Consider the following 25,427-nt stretch of genomic DNA (forward strand, 5'->3'; position numbering starts at 1 on the left):
TATCCTGGAAATTTGTAGAGCGTTTCACGTTGATTATTGGAATTCATCGATCCTCGTTGTTTCCGGTGTTTCGAGTAAACAACACCGGATTCTTTCAACTATTGCCCTTTCGCGTACGTTACCGTGTAACGTGGCGAAGAATTTTCAATTAGCGAGCGATAACGAAGAGTGTCTTCAGTGTCTCTCATACGCTGCCAATTAGCAGGCAGAGAACGCGCACCGGTTCGAAGGACAAATTGCCTTCAATGCCCCGATATATTCCATCTCGTGTAGAATGGTATAAGTCGAAGAAACGTCAGCCATTTACGGTTCAATTAAAATACCATTGGTTTTTATTTGCCATAGAAAAATCGTATCTCGTTGATATGAGAATATGAACGTATATATGTACCACGTATGTACGTTATGTCGAGTATAGCGCGGTATGAACGAAGGAGAGAAACAACACGGGCGATTTTGCATAGCGAAAGAGTCTGGCGTTCCCACGATGTGGAAACAATTAAACGAACCTGTCCAATAAAAGTGCAAATTGGTATTTCTATGTGGTTTTCAACTTCCTTTTGGCAGAGTTGAATTACTGCCACACTAGAGAATATCTTTGTCGGTATACTTATTAACTCCGGAACTCTAGAACCGTAACTATAGTCCGAAAATCGTATCGAAGATATCAAAATGAAAATTATACGAAGAAATACCTAATAAAAGAAAAGAACAAGGAGTTCTGCATATATTTTACAAAACATCGTTCGAGTTCTACGAAAATGCACTGATCTAAATCTATAAAATTTACTATGAAAAATTGCGAATTGGTCAATTTCATTACTCTCTGATAGTTTTCATGTTAAAATTAAGACATCGTTGATACAGAGTCAAATTAAAATAAACCGATTGTTTCGATAACGATAAACACATAAATTATCTCAAAGAAATATGCGTATTTGTTTCTTTCATCAATTTTATATTTTGTTATGGTTATTTCATTCCTGTCGTACTTGAATAACCGATTATTTTTGACAACAAACATACAAACATACATAACAAAAATAGGTATTTAAGTCTATTTATTTATGTATGTGCATCCAAAACAGTATTATCCCCAAACGAACCTCCGCACACACATAGCTTCAAATACAAAATCTTTAAAAAGATCTACCACCTTTGCCCAGACAAGATTTTCGAGCAAGCACCATCATCAAAAGTTTCATCATCGTGGCCGCAATATCACCGGATGCGTTCCCATCCAGGCGTGAAAGATCGAAAGGTTGGTTTCTTTTGGCACGCGAGCGGCACGAGCGTCCTGACGAAAATTAGATTTTCGCGGACCATCCGCGTGGCTAGCAGAGTGACTAACGTCTAGCAGACACCTTAATCAAGATACCATCCGGTCGGTGCCGCGTTCCCCTGTTCGAGAACTCCATTAACATATTTCACTCTTTAATTCACTGGCCACGGTGGCACACCACGCGTTTCACGGGGTATTAGCGGCGAGACGAGCTGGTAGTTTGTTAAAGGTACCGCATCACTTCAATCAATCGTACTAAAGCGCTGATTTATTTGCGAAAATTCGCGACGTATCGATCGTGAAATTCGTAGCGAAATTTAAGGATTATTTAAGGATGAACATATCTTTATAGAATGAATATTTCATTGATAGCATATGTATCGTGTGTTTAAATCATTTTTTGCCATTTTACCTTTATGACTGTTAGGGTAGCTTTGTGGTGAACTATGCTATCAGGGTATTTTGAAAAACTATAGTCTACAATTTCAATAAGATAATTCATCTCTACGTTGCTATGATTAAATATATGCATTATCGTTCAAACGTATCAGGATACTTGTTCATTTTTTATGAGATGCATTTTAGTCAGAAAATTATTGACAAATATGCAGTACAGGATATTTAACGAACAATAAGAGAACTGGCTTGGGTTTTTTTATTTTTAGAAGCATTTATCTCGTTACGTGATTTCTTAATTCACTTTATCTGCAAATTCTTCAATTTCTAAATTAGAAGTTGGATTAAAAAGATTCTTCTGAACAATTAAAAAAGTTTGCAGCGTTAGTGCCGCGTGTAATCGTGTTTAAATATTAGATAGTAACAATAGTAACGAATAGTAAAAAATAAAGGTTTAATTAATTAATTAACTCGCCATTAATTTGAACGTTTTTATAAAGATCCGCATATTCCTGTTACAAATTGATCAACGTGTCTAGATTCCTATGAGCAGCAGCGTAGTTGTTTTCATTTCAAATTAGAACAAGATTTTATTATCTTTCGTTTATCGCGTGACACTACCATGGAATTTCCAATAAAATCGGAAAATTCGATCATGCTGAATCGCGATCGATCATAGCGATCAAGACGAGTTACGGTTGATAGAGAAATCGGTCAATAACGGTATGAATAATATTTCATGAGAACGGTAAATTGTGATTTATCGTGGAGGATAAATACAATTTTTTAATTGTTCATCCAACCTGTAAATCATTAATTATTATTACTTATCGCAGGCTGATTAGATTTATGGGGCCTCGTTTAGATGTAAATTTGTAATACATTTTCCACGGTCACGGACGATTAGATTTCCTCGTGCGAAGTGTAACAAGTGCCAGGGCGTAAACCATCTGTAGCAGGTACCTGCAGGCTGTACTTCAACTTCCCGAGAAACATGTAATTTTGAAACGATCTTCGCTCGATCTTCCTGTTGAGAAGGACAATTAAAAAAAAGAGAATAAGACGTAAGTGTAAAAGAAAATGTACAAGTAGAAACAGTAGCAGGTATGTTAGTCAGCACGTAATTAATGTAGATTAAATGTAGGTTTGTAGCATTATTGTTTGTACCAATGAAGAGAACGAAGCGAAGTGAGGAGAATGTGAATGAAGTGAAATGAAGAAATATACATCGGCATATACCTAGGTTGATAACGAAGATTGGCGATAAAATGAATGTAAACACACACGTTCAAGAGTAAACGGGCAATATATACTTCATTCGTACGTTGTGACAGATAATTGGTAAAAAAGTTTTAAATAATCTAAAGTATTTGTTTACATTTAACTGAAGATGTAAAAGAATTGGTACTTTATACAAAATTGAGAGTACACATTGATATATATATACTATATGAATGAATAAATATTAATATTTTGTCGAATAATTAATTAATGATAGCCTGTAACGTGGCTTGGACTCGATCAGCTGTTGAATAAAGAAAAACGAAATTTTGCATCATTCTGCAGAGAATGGCTAGTAAGCGAAAAGACTGAAACCTTTCAACGCAAATATTAATTGATTAATTGTGCATTTTGTGGGAAAATTTGTTTGCGAAGTGGACAGAATTGTTGACAGAACTCATCCCATCGTGCAAACAATTATAAATAAGTATAGGTACAAAGGAATAGTTCGTAATAAACTTGGACGTGGGCGAAAAATATTATTGTTCGACATCGATAATACATTTATTTGCAAACAAATCAAATCAAAGAATGGAGAAGAATTAAGAAGAATTAAAAAATATATACCTGAAAAAACAGTTTGAAGAACCTTACGTAAAGAAGGGTACCATGGCAGAGCGATGAAATTTTCAAAATTTAAAAGCTATTAATTAAATTTTAGATGAAAAGGTTTTACATATACTTAGAACGTTATCTGTAACAAATTATTTGCTCAAAATTCCATACTACCACAGATCTATCACTATCAACTCAACATGAAATACATTTATAAGTCTTACATTTAATGTATAATCCTTAAAAAGAAATAAAGATAAAAATTATGATAACATACTCGATGAAAACGATCGCATAATTTAAGAGCGCCATTACCATCGAATCATCTAAGTGGAATTTTTTCGCTATTGGCGAATTAACGCGACCAACACACGGAAGTGGCATTCACCCGGTCGAGGTCTGCATTAAAGCGAAGAGAAAAACGTACAGGGCGAAAAATAAATCGCGAAAGGTTTCCTTGACGTGGTTTGCAATTCAATTAGCATTCGAACATTTTGCTCGAGACCGAAATGGCCGATAAAGCTTCGCTGGTACGTCCGTGGCACTCGACAAATCTCGCGCCGCTCAAAGCGGGCCGCGTGCCCTGTTAAGATCTGATTTACAAACCAAAATTTAGTGCGTCCTAAATTAAAGCGGCAAAACGATATTCATCGCGTCATCATTTCCATCAATGTCCGGTTGCCTCCTGAGCCGGTGAATGGCTTTACTAAATCTTCGTGACAGTGAGTTACAAACGGTCCAAGAAAGACCGCCGTACTCAAGACATTCCTCCGACACGTATCGAGTCCCCGATGGAATCAGAAGTATCTTGTATACATCGATAGAATTTTATTTTATACCGATGCAGGCTTTTTTTAACTTGCTGAAACGTGACTCGAAAACCTCTGATTAATCGGGTGAGTTTATAAAATGAGCGGGTACAAAATATATTGTAACGTTATTCTATATAGTTTTTATTACGAATCAACACAGACAGAATTTTAATTAATACTATTTCTGCTTCTTGTAAGGAACTTCGAATACTTTGATTAATCGAGTGGGTTTATAAAGTGACTAGAAAATAAACTGCAGTATCACAAGTTTTATGAAGTTGTTTTTATTAATTAAAGTTAATAGAATTCTTCAGACTTATGATAATTTTTATTCAATATCATTTAAGTTCCTATTTTTATAAGGTATTTCCAAGTTCTTGATTAATCCGATAATTTATAAAATGCATATGAAAAGATCGTGCATAGTGTCATTTTACGAAGTTGGTAGAAAAATACTAAATAAGAACTTTTAACCAAGAAGGACATAATTTGTGTAACAACTTAAATTACAAGACCAGTAATCATTAGACCGACAGTCTTATGTATTTACGTCGAATTTAAAAATATGAAACGGCATAGAATGCGCATAATATGCGAAGCTATATAAAATATGCAAAATTTGTAGTATCGCTATGTTTAGTAGTAAAAATAAATTCCTGCTCGAGTTCTACAGTAAAACTCCATTTATCCGACAGGATCGGAGGACAAGACGTGTTGGATAACTGGATCAGTCGGATAATAGGAATCCACTAGTTCTCTCTTCCTTCGTTGTTTATCGTCCGTACGATCGGAGTTGATTTTCGTGTAACTGGATTTTGCTAAGCTGAAATTTGTAAGTGCGAATATCTATATTCGTACAAGCCATACGTCTCGTGGCATGGAGTCTGGAGTAAAAGAGATTTAACGAACTAAAATTCGGCGCACAGAAGCTCTGTACGAAGGCACAACTATATTCAGCTTCTCAAAAAGTATTAGTATTTTAAGCTTCCTCTCAGAACTCATTTTATTCAACGTACGTAAATACAAAAATTATGCGTTCGACCAACGAAAGACGATTCCATGAATATACACGTAGTCGAAGGGCGAAGAAGCTGGCATATGCCTTGTGTCGTCTTACGTTATTTCAGACATTTCTAACAGTTGGAAGGAAGAAGACTATAGGGAATGATCGGTTTTTCACGTCTCCTGACACATAGCATAGTTACATACACACTTTCAGCTGCAAAGGCAACGGTGATAGAAGTTCGACTTACAGAGGTCTGGCTATTCTAAATTCGAGTTACAGAGGTAAAATAATCGACATATGGCAAACAATTCGAGTTGAAGCAAGTTTCATTTCGGCTCGTAGAGGTTCTCGCAGCGGAGCGGAAGGGAATGAGCAAAATTGTAGTCGTATAGAGGTTGGAGTTATCGAGGCTTCACTGTATTTGCATAAATATCCGCAATTTAAATCTAGTAACCAACGATATACATATGTGGCGTATTCTACCTACAACATAGTTACCAATCATCGTATTTTCTTTGCGCTTCATCGGTGACACATACGCGCAATTCCACGATGGCAGCGATATTAAGCCGAGCAGAGGGAAAAACAGAGCAAAGGGAAGCAACGTTGACTCGGTGACTCGTCGCCAACCGCTAATTGAGGGGAAATTACGAGCCGGCTTATTATGAAGAAACTATTCGGTGCGCATCGACGCGAGTAATTTCGCGCGTTCCGTCAAGAGGCGGAATTATTCAGGCCGCAGGATGTTCGTCGTGCTTATCGTTTCGGTCGTTCGCCAGAGATACACACCCGACCGTTGAATAACCTAGACGGGAAATTGATGATATCTTGAAACTGTGCGGGGTCCACTCCCGTTCTTGATGTGCGGATAATCTCGTCCGCGGCTGTTGACCCTCATCTCCAATGAAAACCGCGCGTCGTCAAGACGTTGGATCTTATTCTTGATTGCGAGATTCAACACGATACCTGACGATCCACTTATTACCTATTCTGCTAAATAAGTACTCACTTACTACCGTTTCTGCTTATTTTTACGTTGCATTGTTAATGTCACGCCCCTTGCGCAACCCATGCAATGGTATTCGCATGATATTATGTACGAGTTGTAGGAAAGATCTTTAGGAACACGTTGATATACATTACAGCGGAGATTATTTTAATATGATGTAAATAGTGGTAATATGACGTGGACATTTTTTCGTGGTTGATTTTTTACTTTTATTCTATTGTATTTTTTATCTATTTTAAGGATGAAATTAAAAGAAAGTAACGGTTAAAAATAGTTGTTAGAAGGTTGTTGGGTGTAAACTAGAAGGAATTATACTTGAAAGTATGGAATTCTAAGAGTATATGTAACTATAGATCGTGAATGACTAATCTTGATAAAATTCTTCATAAAATTCGTGATGTTAAAAATTAGGAGGAGCAGTTGTTACGTCAAGAGAGATCTCTTTGCGCATCACGTTCTGATTTGTCCAATGAAGACGCCATACAGAACACCTTACGATTCTACAGCATGTCTATGCAGGATCATAAGGAACTTCCATGTGGATGATTTTAGAATTTAAATCGAAAACAACCTATTCTTAGAGATGAGGACATCTAAGACTAGACTAGACCACATCAATGTTGTGAAACTACTTACAACGACCTATTCCAGGATCGTAAAACCTAAATTTGGACGACCACGGAGTTAGGTTGGGTGGTGAACCTAATCCTGGACGACCCACGGATAGAAGCTTTAGCTTAGTATAATCTAGGATTTCTAGTTATCGTAATAACAAACTACTAGAGAAGTAACAGTTCAAACATCATTTTCTACCATTATTGTATGAGAATACAAAATTAGTGAACGATTATCCATTATTCTTCCTTCCTTTTGTAACGATAGAATAGTAGAATACCCTAGTAGAATATTACTCGATCTTTATCAGTGTATTTTTAATTACTTTTAAAATACTTATGATAACAGAATATCCATAATCACGTCTGTATTTCCATCCTTCTCTTTGCTACGATAAATTAGAATTTTTAATTACACAATATCTTTAAAGACACCCTAACGACAAAAATGTCACAATCCTACGAAAACTTTATCTCCAATAATTAATTTTTGGAAATAGTAATAAATCGATCAATCTAATTAACCGTTCAAAGAAATAAATACGTACATGGTGAATTCACACTAATTCAATTAGCCTTGATCCAAAGAATCAAATAAAAATTCTTGCCGCACGATGACTCAAAAAAACAGCGACGTATATTAAAATAAAATATACTCACGAAATATAAGAATAAAATATAGCTACAGTTTCTTTTCAGAAAAACACGGACATCATTTGCGTCAGTCAGCAGTTGAAATTTTACTGGCGCGAATTGCGCGAGCATTAGTACGCACGCATTAATTTCCAGACGATCGTGGTCTCGCGATTCGTCCCGTACCGTGATTATTTGTACACGTCCAATCGTCCACGTGATCTGGATTTTTGAAATGGTCGTTTTGGCCAGCAGGCTGGTTGGCTGCCAAGTAGCCGCTGTTGGGACGGGTTCAACAGCCACCGCGCCGCCTGGACCCGTCTGATTTGGCCTCATTTACGACGAGGTACAAAAATTCCTGTAAATTGGCCGTAATTTAGCGTACAATGGGACGAGTTGTGCCAACGGTTCAACGCTTGGCCCTTCCACTCGCTGTTCGCGTTGCGTCGAGAAATTTTAGGCCCCGCGTTACAGTACACACGATCGCATTTTTCACGGGTTCCTTCCATTTCATCCAGATTACGATTCACATGCGAAATCATCAATTTAATTCTTCCTCGACCGGTGCCGATGTAACTCCGTTCTTTTTTGGCCGTCGATTTTTATCGTGGTATAAATTGTGCATTCTGAAGGAATCGATAATAACCGATTGGGGATCGAAGGAGAAGATATATTCGATATACAATGGCTGCAAGAAGTATTTGTATATCACTGTACTTATTACGGCATTTATATCATAACTCAGTCCCTACTGCTATTTTTCTTCTTCTTTTTTTACGTAATTTTTATATTACGTATTAAAGAATTTCCTCCTATAAATAAATAAATAAATTTCATTCATTCGTTGCATAAATTTCTATGCTCTAATATTAATTTTGACCATGTCGACTGGGATAAATATCATAAATAAATTAAAGTAGAAAAATCGATCCCTTTGCAACGATCCATATATATAACACTTACCTATGCTTACGTCGATTTCAATTTTGATCGAAAGGTTCGGAACTTACACGCATAAATGTTTGTTTAAAATGAACTGCATCTTAATTTTTCCATTCAAGTGTCGATATTTACAACTTTATTATTCCCGATGTTAGATTGGCATAATTCACACTATAACAGAAGGCTGATACCACCAGATTGGAATTCTTTTAAACATCGTCTACGAATGTCTTTACGTACAACCAGTGTAATTATTATTATCAGTATTTTATATTCATATCCAATAAATCATATAGCGAACATTATCTTACATCCTCTATATGCAAAGCAAGCAGAAGGACGAGATAAAATTGTAATTTCCTGGAGAAAGATAAAGGGCGGGACAAGGAATAGCGGTAGATAATTAATAGCGACACGATTTTACCGAGTTACGAATGAACGTTCGTGGATTCGTGGATAATGGTAATCAGCGATGATCGAGTGGAAATTCACAGTTCGCGTGAGAAACGAAAAACAAACGGCCGTTGTTACGGTGGAAGCGTCGTGATTACTATTAATTAAGAAATTAGTAAGCAATGTAAGAAACAGGCCGGGAACACGAAAAGATATTCCCGACAGACAACTTAGGATTTAGTGCTGCCTGAGCAGCGTACACAAGGCAAATTAAGCGCCTGCATTTGTCCGTGTCTTTCTTCCATTTCCGCTGCATTGCGTCGCTTTTTTCATTAACCTAAATAATTTTCTAGTGCATATTTTGCAATCATTTGATATATGTACGTTAAATATAGGGTGAAATCTTTAATTATGTATAATGCATTATATAAATTCTAGTTAGGTGATATTTTGTACTGAATTTTCATGTAGAAATATGCACTCGTGTGTTTGATTAATGCACGTTCATTAACCTAAATACTTTTCTAGACAAATCATTCGCCATTTTTAAATATACGTGTAATTTTACTGCAGTCATGCATTCATTAATCTAAATGTCTTGAAACTTTTCGACATACGTGTGTTAAATATCAGACGAATATTTTACTTACGTAGTTTAGTAATTATATTTTATAAATTAGATAAAAGTATCGTACCTTTTGTCTTCACACGTGGATTAGTGTCTACCAATACACCAAGCAGTGCAAATTTTCTTAGACTTCTTTTTCTTAGGTTTCTTTCATTGTTATATATTTACTTTTAATTTCTAATTCTTATCTTTCCAGAAAATATCCTTCCAGAAACATTACGTAACGATTGCCATGAAACATATCAAAACTTCCTTTTCAAACTTCAACTTACAAAATAGCTACCACATTGAAATTATCTCATCACACGAAACCAATTTTTCCCACAATTTGATGCGCATACAGTAACGTGGGAAAGTTTCCAAGCAGATAGATTTTTCACTTTATCAAAATCAATGTTTTAAAAAATTTCGTCTAATATCATATAACTATATGTATAGCGATATTTATTTGCTGCATTTCTACTTGTTACTACTATTTTTCCCCGTATTATTTAAAACTTTGCGTCCGGCATCACTGTAATGACCATCACCGTTCGTCGCAGTTCGTACAGTACAATTTCGTTTGTCCGAACTCGTCAGCGGAGAAACGATTTATATAACTGAAGTTCCTGTAAAACGAAAATTCTCTTATTTTCTCCGCCGTTTATTATTTTTCGTTCACATAACAAAAGTTCACGTTCGCACAAGTAGATACAATCGGTGAAATTTCAGTTAATCGGGCATTGACTAAAATTTCGTTGTAGTAAGCGGAGCTGTACGGTAACGTCAAACAAGGGTAACACGAAGACTCCGATAAATCCACCGGGCGCATAGTTCACGAGAATCTCTCTGTGACCGTGCAAACGATTCCCGTCGTTCAACGGAACGGCGTGGCGATTTAATTGCAAAACGATCGCGAGGATGTCGCGGGGAGACGAGGCCATCGTATTTCGGTAGTGACAAATTGAAAACACGTGTAAACGGACAGTGTCTGCAAACAAGGGACACGTGTATGGCCGGTACTCGCGAAAAGGCCGGCGGTGACAGCCGCGAGAGTTTTGTTAATCGGCGCAGACCATATAACGCGCCGACGTCAAGATAATAAGCGGCCGCGGGGCTAAAGGACGAAGTCGAGGTTGAACAAGCCACTGAATGCAGGAACCAGCCACGGAGAGGAGACCAACGCTAATTGGACCCGAGCTAATTTCGCTTTTCGAAGTAACGAGGAACCGGTCGTTGGCCAAGTGACATTTTTAGTGCGTCTTCCAACCAACTGACGTAATAACTCGCGAATACTACCTTGCGATGTTCGATCGTTGATTTAAGTTCGGTGCCTCAGAATCGATGCGAATGATGGATGGGTAGAGAAATTTAGAAGATGAAGATGGATTTGTGAATGGTTTATGAATAATAGTAAGAAACAGGTTTCGACGAGATTGAGTTGATCGAATGTGGAGTTTGGTAGCTAATAGTGTAATATATGGTTTTGCATGGAAATGGTTTATTATTGCTTTTGGTAAAACTTTAACTGATAGAATGATTAATCCAGAATAACTGTTATAAGATTATTTTTATATCTATTTCAAGATTTTTAGCAACGTTGTTGCACATTCTCTTGTGTCTGGGTAATTAGAATAATAAATAACAATACAGAAGTTTATATATTCTTATTATATTTTCGATATAGTAATATCGAGTGCATTGAAACTTAACATATTTCATTTATATGTCAAGTGGAAAATAACATTTTGAAGAATATTGTAGAAGAAAGTTCGAGAAGATCTGTGTCAAAGATGGAATGAAATGAAAACGAAATTCTAAATTTACTGTTAACAGGATAAACTATTATAATCTAGTTAAGCTCAGAATATAGAATAGTTTAATTATAATTGTTTGATCTAAGCTAAGTGAAATTTAAAAGATAATGGTGGATTTGGAATTGCTTTAAAAGGGATGATAGAAAATAGACTGCTGAAATCTAGTTAACGTAACATGGATCTTGTCGTGATAATATGGCTCGATGCAGTGGCGATGTTCTTTTTTATTTTTAGGACAATTCTGGACTTTTTCTGTTGATAATCAGATTTTCTCATCGTTCAGCAAAGCAAACTATAATAGTTGCTTTAAATTTAGGATCAAGTCACGATGATTCTTAACTCTTGATTTGATCAATTTACTTAATTTGAAATTATTTCCACAAATCAAGTACAAACTGTTATCTTAAAACTTTATTCTGCACCCAAACATTTTCCCTCGTTTCATCACCAACATATGTCTAAAGAAATTTAGTAATTAAAAAAGATTTCATATCCATAAAAATCACTGCTGGCAATCTTCGATATTCTGCGACCTGTTAACAAATTGCTAACTACATCGCCATACTTCAAATCCAATTTCATACATAAATCACTCGTTATAATTCAGACCTTCCTTTTATCAGTTCATAACGTGATGCGCAACAAAAATTTCTCTAATCAATTACAAGATTTAAGCGCACAATCTAATAAACGATTCGGCAAAACGGGCTGTCAGCTTTCTTTCCTTTTCTTCTCGCGTCGACCATTCTTTCTTGAAGGCAACGTAATCCTCTTTGGTACGCGAATGTTAGAGATAGAAAAGTACGAAACTACTAATGATTACTGGTAACACCTGTAATACCGCATTCGTTACCTTCAGATAGCTTGGATAATTTTCGATATTAGCTTGGCATCGCGTGATTCGCGCTCATACAGAACACGTATGTATTCCTGCTGTCTACCTTTCATGCGCTGCAATGAGCCAGCAAAGACGACCGATCGCCGATTCGTGCGGCCTTGAAGCTAGGAAATGCAACGCGGAAGTCTTCATGGTCCAGAGGACGGTGAGTCATTCGTTAGATCGTTCGTGATCTCTCTTGATCGATCGGAACGAAAATTGTTCACTCATTCCGTGGATATTAAGCCTGGAAATAATTGCATGACTGTAAACATCGTTCCAAAGGGGTGCATGAACTTTCGATTAGTTAGGCGAACCAGAACAGATGTACATGATTCGGAGGGAATTACGCTGGTATCCGCGGTATGAAGATTGACTTTGAGTGAAATGCATCTGCGAATTCAGAGGAAGTTTCTGAAGTTTCGAGGTGAAGAGGTTTGGTATAAACTCGCGATGCGTGTAGAATAACGTTGCTGTTCGAAGTTACCGCATGATCGAGCGAGTAAATGGCGAAACTAGGAAGTAATATTTAATTAAAGGTAAATTCAAGGTAACTGAAAAGCGAGGTATGAAACCGTGCTAATGCGAGAACCAGGACTTCTCTATAAGTTTATTCCCTAGTTTTTAAATTATTTAACAGTCATAAATATTCGCCTCTAATTTCTTTGGCAAGATGACATAGGCAAATTATTCACAAATATCATTTTGACATTTGAAACCGTACAAACGATATTATTAATATTTATCTACAATTCTGTGATTACATTCGAAGTATAATTTTACCTTCTTAATTCGAAATGTGTACTCAGCCATTTAAAAATAACTACGCGGTGATTTAATCAAGATATCATAAAACTATAAAAATGATTGGAGTAAATATACTCTCCAATTAAAATTCCGATAAATGCACATTCAGGTCCGTCACGGTTCAAAACTACAATCTGCGAACAGTGAAAATATGCTCCCCTCCGGTACGCGAACCACCCCCATAATCGACCAGCTTTTTTCACAAAGCATACCAACTCACTCTGGCCAGCTATAAAGCCAGTGTCTCAATGTCCCGTCAGAATTCGCTTGAGCCAAGATAATACTGGCGCCAAGTCATCCCCTTTGTACGTTCTCCTTTTTCGTGCAGCGTAGCTGGTCCGTGTTCTTTGCCATCTTTCGCCGTCGCAGGGACCATTCTCCATCTTTCTTCCTCCTTTTTGCCGCAATGTCACAGCAACGCATGCATTCGCCGCATATAATTGTCCGCGGTACGCATTGTCTCGTTCCATCGAGCACTGTCCTTCTTCTACGCCTCCTATTCGCCTCAGATTCTGCCACGGGCTGCGAACTCGTTGCGGAGAATGGCCGCTGAAGCTCATGGTATTTTCGGCCTCTCTATTTATACCGGCCGACTGTCAGTGCTCGGGCTCGTAGGTGCCACAGGGTTCGGGTCAGAGGACACACCCCAAGGAAAAAGAAAAAAATGAACAAAAGGACCATGGCGTGCCGGCGTCTTCGTTAGCCGCCGCTGTCGGCTCGTATAAACATTCGACCGGCGAACTTGATGAACTACTTGCACGAGCGGAATTAATTGACCGAACCCGCTCTGCCTCCTGGGCGCCACCGTGGAACGCGCCGCACTTTTGTTCCTTTGATTGCCTCACCGTTCGTTCAGGGGCGAACAGTTCCTCTTCTTTTCTGACCACTCGCAAAATCAACTTTTGGAAGAATTTTCCGGTACAGTTGATTTAGAAGCACATACGCAGTGTTCTTCGCAGAGGTTGATACATTTGCTGTTATTAACGCATGATTTACGTCGGTACAGTTATCTAATAATAAGTAAGTTTACGATTACGTTGAACGCGGTTCCTAACGAATAAAACGACTGAAACGCATGTATTCATAAATACACTACGGATATTTATGCACTTATGGGAAATTCAAATGCGTAAACATGTACAGAACGCACGTAATATATTATAAGTGTATAGCATACATATCAAACAAAGTACGTGTTAAATACAAGTTAGATGTATAACTCTCGAGAAGCTACATGAATTATTATTATTAAGGGTAGAGTAAATCTTTGCATCGATATTCAAGTCGTTTCTTCGAATACAGAAGACGTGGAACTATTTCTAGAATATTTGACGAGAATAAATTTTGAATAGCAAAGAGTGATCTTCGAAGATCAACGTATTATAGAAGAAGTTAATGAATTCGTTTCGGAACGGGCTACGTACCTGTCTAAACGAGAACGTATATATAGCTTCGTTAAAAAAATACAAAGATTATCTTGAGATCTCCGAGGCACTGCTCCCTAGACAAAATTTTTCTGTGTCATAAAACGTGCCGTATAAATAAAATTTCACAACCACGGAGGCTAACTTTCCCACAACGAGTCGATCTCAAGCTGCTCCGCGTTCTTCGAACGCTAGAATCAGCGACGAACGAGGAGTTGCCTCTTTTTTCCTAATGATATGTTAATAACTGAAAAATTGTTCGATTACAGTGAAAAGTGTTGGCAACTGCTTTCCTTGGCGGAAAGGCCAACTATTGTTGGTTGGTAGACCTGCCAGCGGAACGCTTATTACTCGTTTCAGCAAATGCGTCTCTAGGAATAACCTTAATGGTATAGCGTGTGTACGCGCGTGAAGAATCTCGATACTTTATGGCAGTGATTATCGTTTAGCCGTCCCCGTCGCGGCCAAATCGCACTACCGGCTGCGAGTCGCCTCTTATTTTCGTCATTAAGCTGTGACTAATATGCCATATTACCGTGACAAAACTGGCCAACAGCCGACAGTGTTCTGTCGGTCCGTCGCCACCGACTCGGGTGACGCTGGAAAAACTCTCGTTACACGGCCAATGACGAATTCGGGGTGCGAACATCTTCATGGTACATTGCCTCACGCGAACATTCTCCGCTTCACCGAGCTAGAGAAGCTCTCTAACAGAGAGAGCCCTTGGCTCTCTCATCCTGGACATTTGTATGTCGCATGACTAGAATCAAGCGGATACTGACTCTCTGAGCCGATACGTTGACACGTTGTGTACGGAAGACAGATATCTTCGTCTTGGTAGAGTCAAACGTCGTTCCTTTACGAAATAGAATACTTAAAAGAGGTACTCAATCCCTAAAAGTAATATGTTATGTAATATGTTATATCTTTTCATACCTAAAAGAGATATTCACGGATAATATCGTTTATTATATTTTGTCATATTCCACAGACAAAGTATACGTCCGCGGCTAAATTTTTTATTATTTGAAACTTTTTAGAAATATGAATAGATTTTGAGGTACTTGTTAATATCTCTACTATATTCTAAGATCGTTTTTTGAGTCAGATTTCTAAATATTTTTCGAATAGGGATACAAATTCGGAGAGAAGAAATTTAAGAGCGAAATTACTTTTTGGCATACGATGACTATACTGAATAATTCCAATTTTTGGTATTTTTGGAACTGTAATAGCAAAGCACTCGATGGACGTCCGTTCTATATGTATAATTTCGTCAAGTTTCTCTACTCTTTCTCTCGTGTAGTTGACTGATTTGAGCAATAAGCGGCTCGTATATGATAAATAAGTGACGAGATTAATTTTCAAATACGTACACACGCGAAACACTACACACTTGAAAATGCTCGAGTATACTTGAAAGATGTAACTCTGATACAAAATGTGCTTGAACGTTTCATATTTCTTTTTCGCAGGAAATTACTATCTTCGCTATCCTTAATCTACAAAAAAATATATCTTTTCCCGAGTAAAAGAAAAATGTAAGAAAAGTGCGAGATAACAAAACGAAGCACCGATAATAATCATTTATACGCTGGTGAACGGGTTGGCCGCCATTTTTCTTCCCGCAACGAGAACATACAGGTTTAACGAGGCGCCGAACGCGATGAAGAGGACTAATATAAACGATCCGAGAAAATAGAGGCCGATCAAGCCAACGACTCGTGATTGAATCTAGTGAGCTGTACGCAAGAACAGCGTCATTTTCCAACCAAGTGAAATAACAAAATGAGCAGAAGGAGGAAGAGGAGGACGAGGACGCAGCGAGCGAGGCGATGACTGCACGTGCTTGCGCTTCGGTAGCAAATGAGTTCTCGTCATCGTTGATTTGATGAAGTCGAAGGAACGATGGGACGAGGTAACGAGAAAACGAAAACGTTTCCAAGCCGAGACGGGGCGGTGTAACAACTTCACCTTCTGGAAGTTTCGCTTGGAATAACGGGCACGAATTTCCTTCATGGGAACGGTGATCTCCATCATACGCAAGAATGTAAACACGGCAGGAAACCCAGGCAAACGAAGACTAACTAATCATCCAGACTTCCGCCACTTTGCTTCATTTTTCTTTCCGTTCGCCAGTGAATCCGCTGGTTCCGTTGAAAGCTATGATTTGATAGTAATTGAATTAATTGCCAAGGGCTTCCCGGAGCATATCTTTAAATTAATCATCCAACTCGTTGATTCTCTTGATGCTCCCATTTGGCTCTCGGGTCTGCCCGTTGGGACGCATGGGGAATCAACCAACCTTCGACGTAATTTACTTCGGGGGATTCTTCGTGCTTCGGCGGCTGACAGACTTTCTTCACGATTATTGCTTGTCGATGCGAGCCAAATTAGCGGTAATACGACATGTTGTTTTGTTCTTTCTTTGCCTGTTTTCCTCTTTTCTTGATCTTAGTTGGTGCACGGACCGCATTATCTTTATTATATATTTGAATCAACCGGAGAACCAATAATCCATATAATAGGAGTTCACTGATTTTCCCTGTTAGTTGTGATCCTTCGTTCGTACAACAGGAGTTCAACTTCAGATAAGTGGATTTAATTGGCAGAGCTTCGTTTAATCGAATTTTAACTGAAATTTCATCCCAACAAATGGAGTTTTACTATATAATAAGAATGTGTAAAAATATGATTGAAAATGTAATTGGTGTATCACTGAAGACGTAACTTCTAAAAGTACGAGAACATATTATAAAATGGATAAAAAGATGGTTAAAAACACTATTTTAAAAAAATATAGAAAATTCATTAGAAAATTATGAAGAAATTATCAAAAGGTTACTAAAAGTAGATCATCGAGAAATTAAGGGAAAATATTAAGAAATTATTGAACATATCGTTAGAAGACACACGATGGATTTAGGAAGTATGAAAAATTACTAAAAAAAAGTCACTAGCGACGTAACGAAACATCACACTTTGATAAGAATAATCCTTAGTTGATTTTGGATGGATGGTAGAATCATAATCTTCGATTACGGTAGATGATATTGAATTACATAATTTCTGGATCGTCAATATCAAATCTCACCAGTCAACAATCGTCGAAATAGAACTTCACAATTCCCTAGAGCGACCGATATCGAATTTCGCGTTTCGAAGATCACCAATATACTATGTTCCGTCAGTACAAAATCATTGACATCGAATTTCATGACCCTATAGTCATTGGGTTTCGAATTTCATGATCCTGGGTCGTTAATATCGAATTCTACAGTTCAATGAGCCGTTTCATATGCACACACATATATCTAAACCTTACGAACCATTATTGAATTATCTTACATTATCTCAGAATTATTCGGATTAAATGCAAAGTCTTCCCTTCAATGTTATTAAAATTAAAGAATGTTAGTCTTTAGTTTATGCTATAATTTGAGTTTCGTAGAAACTATTGCAAATAAATATTCTTTAAAATTTGACTCTTACCCTCATTAATGTTCATTCGACTTTAAATAATTTCAATCACTTTGTTAATACGAACCTGTTTCGATTGATTTCGAACATGCTGTGGAGTTCTGAATAATGGTACCGTATTTTCAACTCTTTCTTAACTTGAAATGGATAACAATTGTTAAATTATCTAATTCTACTTCCAATTTTACACCTGCTATTATTGGTCTCCAATATATAAACGCGTGTATTTTTTATAATCTTTGCGTTCATATTTTATAATAATAATATCTTCATTATGTTCGGAATTATAATTAAAAGATAATTAATATCCGCTGGAACAATATACAATTGAACTCGAACAACTTGAATTCAAGTAGCTCGATTAATTTGAACGAAATATTTCAAAATACAATTTAAAATAAGATATCTCCAAACGAATATTTCAACACATGGCAGAATATTACGTAAACGTTTTTTTTTTTTTTTTGGTACAATTGAACATAGAAATGCCAGCTGGAGAAAATAAAGACATTCTACAATTTGTAACCTTTAATTGACTAATTTCAATTATTTTCTTTCATTCGTATTTTCCTCCAAGAAAGAGGTGTTGCTAAAATTAATAGAACAACGGGATCAAAGTAATTCTTCATATCTGTCGGTTATTCACCTCGTGGCTTTCGCGTTCTTCTTTCTTTCAACCAAATTGCACTCCCCTCATACCAATCAGTCCGCGAGTCCCTGAGATGCTAATCACTCGACAGAGATCGGAGTTCGTAAAAGCGTTTCGCAGGCGTGCCAGCGACGTTCCCGCAAGTATGTCAGCTTCGTTCAAGAACATAGAATCGTGTTTAAAAGGGAAACAAAGCCCGCTTTGATGTCGAAATGTATCTTCGATTCTGTAATTTCCTGGTTAAAAATAGTTTCAGACGATCCATTCTCATGGGAAGCAATTATATTCGCATTTATCACATTTCATGCATGTTTCTCTAATTAACATGTTCCCTGTGTACTACATATGGTAATAACAAGTGCCTTCAATGTGCCATAATAAATGAAATAAGACGAGTAGGACGTTTTTAAGTTACAAAACATGATTTAAATGATACTGGGTTATATCGAGGAAAGCTTTTTCAATTAAATATATAAAATAGTACTTTATGTATTCATAATAATAGTAGAATATTTTTATAAATAAATAATATATAAAGAATCCAGATAATATTGGAAGAACAATTTTATAGAAATATTGTTTATGGAATATGTTTTATACATACAGAATATACACATATACACATATAAACATACAGAATCCCTGTATCACTGTAGCTCTATTTCCTTATCATGGAAATAAGTAAAATTAAAGTGCAAATAATTAAAAAAAATGATTTTACGTAACACCCAGTTTCGTATTTGAATTTTACCAGAAAGCCAAAATAATGAAGAGTTGTACATGGTTTATAAATAACTGAAACAAAAATAAGCAAAGAATGCACTACGCTATTCTACAAAATATTTCTCCGTTAACAGAGCTACCCAGTGTTCCTACATGTATCAAGCAGAGTTATCTTTATCTCTTTTCCTTCAGAAATACGTCTGCATACCAATACATCAAAATTATCCTATATTTATTTCCTTCAACGTCATCCGCGACGTGCCACAACGCTTTTCCTAGAGACGTTGCGAACGACACTGTCGAAAATCTTTGGCATGTTGCCTAGACGTCGACACACCAGCTTACGAAGAATTATCTAACTCTATTTACGTTGATTTACGTTGCGTAATTTTTGCAATACGAACAGAGACATATCTAACTACAAGACGTAGAGTGTTGGTAAAATTCATCTGCAATTTTATACGACACCATGAAAGATTGCTTATTGTATCATTGTCCACGTTATAAAATTACGATAAGTGGGAACAAAGCTATGTACACAATATATCATTTTATTTTCCTCAGTAATTGCTTAATATGTTGGAAAATCTTATTATTTCTTTCCCTCAGTTTTGTGATAAATTTTTAAACTATCACCTTTAACGTTTAACATATCTTTGTTAGAAATGGTCCAATCCTCGAATTTAAAAATTAGGAAGTATCTCTCGTCGATAGGAAATTGATTAATTAACAGAGAATCTTCTACGAGATTTGTCGTTGTTGATTAAAAGAAAGGGAAAATGTCTTTTAGAGAACGACGAAAGCGAGAGTATTCATTTTTCTCCTACTCGCAACATTCAACCGCTGACGTAAAATTACATGTTCTTGTAAGTTGTAGCGAGCTATCGTTACGGTAGAAAAGAAAAGTTATGACATATTTACAACATATATTAAGATTGCAGGAAGATGTATAGCAGCAGTTTAACCTATGAGGGATCATAAAAATCTCATTCCAGGATTCGTAGTTTAATAAATCTTTTTTCTTTACTTCAAATACGAGGTATAATTATCAAGAAATTACAAGTTGTGAATGTGTTAATCGTAGCATACGGTGCTTCCATTCGTCAAAAGAATCTCCTCTTCCCAACATATCGTACTATTACGAATTTACGCTAAAATATTTGTTGAAACGTCATTCTGTTCATTGAAATAAGGGCAAGATCGGGACATGAAAATTGTGTAAAATAGAAAATGTTCAAATAATGTATCAAAAGATACGATTTCGTATTCCAATGGTTCAATTTCCTGCTAAAATATCCATTAAAGCACCAAATGTTTGTTCGTTCATCGAAAAGAGTATGAGTTTGCAACATAAAAATACAAAGATCATCGCGGTGTTGGCTAAAGTTAATCTTTATATGCAGAGCACCTAAATAATACTAGTCGAACAATATCGTCGACCAGTCCAGGAAATACGACTTTATATTCCAATTAGCGAGAGTGTTCCCTTTTCCCTCTTTCTATCTCTTTCTCCGCGCACGAGACGAAAGTCAACGATTTCTGGCGTTTCATTTGTCCAGGCTGACAGTGGAAAATCGTTGATTCTCTTGGATCTATGAAGAGATCTATAACGTCGGACGTGTCCCGCTCTCGGTTGACATTCTAATGCAGCACAGATAAATTGGATTGACATCTCGGATAGGCGGGATTGGCCTGGCTCCAGCGTCGAATACCTTGATTAATATACCGGTAATTAGTTAGCGGTGCAACCGCGAGTTACAGATATTATTATGCTAATTACGCCGGCGACGTTGAGTAATAGACTGCACGTGAAGCAACGAACGAGAGGCAAGCGGCCCACGTTTCTGCCATTTGCACGGCCGACGTTCGGTTCAGCGTTCCGAAACGGACCGAGGAAAAAACGACGACCTTGAAGGAAAAAAGAATGGAGGATCGCAGCGCGAAAGCGAAAGGGTGAACGTTCTTCCCTCAGTTCGTTCCCGATATTCTCGGCGATACCGTTGCTCTCGTTCAGACGCTCTATCGCCAATGGAATTGACAATTTTCTTTTCGATATTTTTTTTGTTGTAAATAAAAATATTAAATATCGAATTCGATATATTATCATTGCAGTACAAAATAAAAAAACTGTGGATTATACAATTTAGTACGGTATTCTAAAGTTTGCTCTAAAATTGAGTAAATTAATTCCCGAGCTATTGCGAGTGATATACGATTCAGTGATGACAACTGAAAATTAAAAAATGGTTGATTTCGAAGATTTCTATTTATAAAGCAAGGAGAAATTACATCTTCGTTGCTATAAGCTACTGTTGAAAACTCTTTTAAACAAATCCTAAAAAATCCTTGATATCTTCTCCCTGTGTTTTCTACTCAAAAATAAGGATGGGTGGACTGCTTACAAGATCTCCAAAATCCTGTCCAAAAAATATTCTTCTGCGAGCAATGACTTTTTACGTGGAGAAAAGGAATATGTTGCAGCATCCGTAAGATTCTCCCACCCCAACGAATCAAATGTCCAAGCAATAATACCATCGAAACTGTTCCCAGAATTGTCCCCTAAATAATTTCAAGCTCCTCGAACTTGAGTTGAACCGGTGCAATGGAATCGCATGTTCGCGAGGGCAGTAAGTATTAGGATCAACGAAAGAGAACAGGCTATCGCGAGAGGGGAGACAAAAATGACGGCGGCGTTCGAGGGGACCGCGAGACTCGAACTTCTTACTCGAGTTCCCGCCGCTATTTACGATCAGGGCAACGAGGAGGTCGGCACTGGGAGGAACAACGAGCGAAAACGGCCAAGCTGGAAGGTAAAAAAGGGAAGGTATAGAAGGTGACGAGGCGCAGGTTCGGATATCGAGGAGGGACACAGCGAAGAAGCGCGAACATCGAACCTTAGACTTCGTGAAAGGAGACGAAAGCCGGAGGCACAGAAAGGGAGAAAAGGAAGAAACTCGATAGGGTGAGAGAAGAGGTGTCGTTAAGAGGCAGAGACCGATGAAAGAGGAGGAGTAGGAAGAGAAGAAGGTGGAGAAGAATGAAGAAGGAGGAGCAAAGAGAACATCTGAGAAGAAGAAAAGGACAAAAAGGCGAAGATGGACGCAAGATGAATCGACGATCGATCGAGCAGCAATCGATGAACGGGGTTGCCTCGCTTCACGAAAATCCTCGATCCTGACCGCGAGATCGAATTCCATCGGGGACAGCTTCGGTGAGATCCAGCGGCCGATCATCGACCACAGGCCCCGGTTGTTTCTTGTCAGTTGCGCTGCCTCTGATCGGATTTCGAGCTTCTTAGAAACTTCGCACGAGTATTTTCGCCCTCGCCATCGTCCCTTATACCGAACATCCAAAGGAACGACGCAAACTTAACATTCCCCCTTGTATACCTTCGCTAATGCAACAATAATTACGCGGTTTTCATCGTGTAATTAATGGGCTTCCGCGTTGAATGCCGGATTCTTCCCATTGTTAAGTCCATCGTGTCGGTAAGTTGAATCGACCCGCGGCTGCCCGGCCGCTTTCATTAATTCGCTTTTGTCGACGACGCGCCGACTGGACGCGCTCCGTGAAATAGACGCTTTACTGACTCATTTAGTGGGCGAAGAGGAAAGAATTCGCGTCGTGGAATGTTAGTTTTGCGATTGTAAGATGTGTTACACTGGTGTTGAAGTTTGGTGTTGCAGGACCATACGCGCTGTAAGTTTGCTTAGATACGCGTACCATGAGGCGTTTTTTCTTTCCCATCTTTCTCGTTTCTTTTTCAAATTCTTTGGTTAATGTATCTTGTACGTTATGCAGATTTCTGACCACTTGATGTTCGAGCTGACTCGTTTAGCGGGTGAAGAGGAAGAAAGAGTTTACGCTGTGGTATGTTAGATTTGCGATTGTAGGACGTGCGTAGAGGAAATTTGGCGTTGGAGATCTATACGTGATGCAGATTTCGTTTGCTCGGATACTGAGGTGGATCCCGAGATGTTTGGTTTTTGATATTAATGAGCGTCTTAGTTACAAAATTCCTTGGTTTCCGTATCTTGTGTGTTATGCAGATTTTTCACCAAGGTCTTGCTGGATGATTCATCGTAAAACGTTTTAGAACTGTCATTTCTGTGAATTTTCTTATGTGACGCTTCTTAAACTTCGTTGTAAAAGCCTTGACAAATTTTGTTAGAGAATTTAATTTGTTTGTTACAAGATTTGCATTATTTTTATTGTAAAACTATTTCTTGCGTTACTCTGTTTACAATTATGTAATTTTTTAGTACATGCAAATAGTTTATGCGTACAAGAACACGAGAGATCAAAACAGAAAGAGTATAATTTTGTCCATATTTTTATCTCAAAAGCAGAAGAAGTTTCTATAACTATAAATAATTCTATAGCATTGTTTTATAGTTTTTCAATAGTTCAGTCATCGCTTCGAGGATTAAACGACCTTTATACCGTTCGCTGTATTTATATACAGAACAGGTATTCTATTTTCGATAGAGCAATGTTTAATTAATACCTTGCAAGAATTAATATCGTGCCCTTATACCACTTTTGCCACGCTCTATCGTTCGATGAGTCTATGTAGTTATCTTCGCTATAAATCATCTTCCTGTAAATGTCGTGCGATGCATAATTCATATACTCGTAACTTCTAGAAAATTATGGTCACCAGTATCCGATATTATCCGATGATTTCAAGCGTATCATGACAATTGTTTCCATCGATTGTAACTAAATTTTCCGAGAAGTCCATCCTTTAAATTTCTACGATTTCTCGCATTGATTTTACCTTAAGAAATCAGAAGAAGTATCATTACTTTAGCATGACAACATATCTCGAGGAATATAGAACGAGCATATATTATATCTATACTAACACAGCATATTGCCTCATCTGCAAAGTGCACCACGATGGAGTATGTTACGCAAAATATATCGTTTAATTTACTACTCCCACATTACTGCCATCTCTTATTAAATACTTTTCATCCTCTTTATTATCCGTTTATCGCTATCAACTTATATAAATCTTAATATCATAAGTTCTTCTTGACCGAAATACCATTCAAATTAAAATTAAATACGAAATATTAATAGGTGTCCTAGTACCTATGGCTAACTGTGTATTTTCTATCCAAGAGAAGAGAAGTACGAGAAGTACAGTTTCGCGATCTCCGCTAGCGCTGTTTCGCCAAGATGTCACGTCTTTGCCGGTAATTCATTCGGATGCTTTTCTCGCGTCCCCCGCTTTCTTGTTCCGCTCGGTGTTCCGTCCCGAAGCTGTTCGTCGGCGGCGAGGACACGGCGGACAGGCACACGTGCAAGTTTTGCGCGATCCCACGGATGAACAAGAAAAGCACCGGCGTTATCTTCGAGGTGATCGAGGCGGACGTGCCGACACGTACGGACGACGACATTTTTCGTGGTCGCGCGTTCGCCTGGTCTACGATTGGTCGCGCGATTCGGTGCCATCGTTCGCTCCGAATCCTCTTTGCGTAATCGAGTTATCAGACGTAAAAGCAGTTCTATTTATTTGGTAAAGTGTGGAACGAATGTGAGAGTTTTATGGAGTTTTAAAACTTATTGTTTATGTTTGCACTTTATTTGTGATGTTGGTGAATTTTATTCTTTATGTTTGCATTTTATTTATGAAATGTTGGATTTTATTATTTATAAAGTTTGTACTTTATTCATGAAGTTATAATTTGGAATTCGTATCTGTAACTATTATTTCATTTATATCTCCAACACGGAGCATTCATTTATATGTACGTGTGAGAAGTAACAAAATAACGAGACTTATGTACGTGTATTGGTCGTATATTACTATTATTTCTACGCTAGGGTATGATATGTATTATTATTAATATGCGGCTTGTTGAGGTTATTAGATGTATAATGAGAGAGACGCGTGGATAAATTATAAGCTGGAAAATATATTTGAAATACGGAAGTGAAAAAGATACAAAAGTTGAAATAATAATATGAGCTGGTCCAGATCCGCACGCTAGCAGTGTTACTCTATAACTGAAAAACCCTGAAGCCAACGTCGCCTTTCGACTGTTTATGGCCTGCCTTCGTCGCAGTCTTTTGTCTATGCGCTGTCGATGGCTTCAATGCTTTAGAAAG

General features: G+C 37.5%; 1 protein-coding gene across 1 annotated transcript in view; it reads right to left on the bottom strand.

Moving 5' to 3' along the window:
- Positions 1-2,268: 2,268 nt before the first annotated feature.
- LOC122568847 (UPF0489 protein C5orf22 homolog) overlaps positions 2,269-25,427 on the bottom strand; it is a 402,800-nt gene continuing 379,641 nt past the window's right edge. The window contains exon 4 of the mRNA XM_043729055.1: positions 2,269-2,705. Within this exon, the coding sequence (XP_043584990.1) occupies positions 2,582-2,705 (124 nt within the window). The 3' untranslated portion in view covers positions 2,269-2,581. The remainder of the gene's footprint in view (positions 2,706-25,427) is intronic.

This window comes from Bombus pyrosoma, linkage group LG7 (genome assembly GCF_014825855.1).
Source record: "Bombus pyrosoma isolate SC7728 linkage group LG7, ASM1482585v1, whole genome shotgun sequence".
Classification (NCBI taxonomy): domain Eukaryota; kingdom Metazoa; phylum Arthropoda; class Insecta; order Hymenoptera; family Apidae; genus Bombus; species Bombus pyrosoma.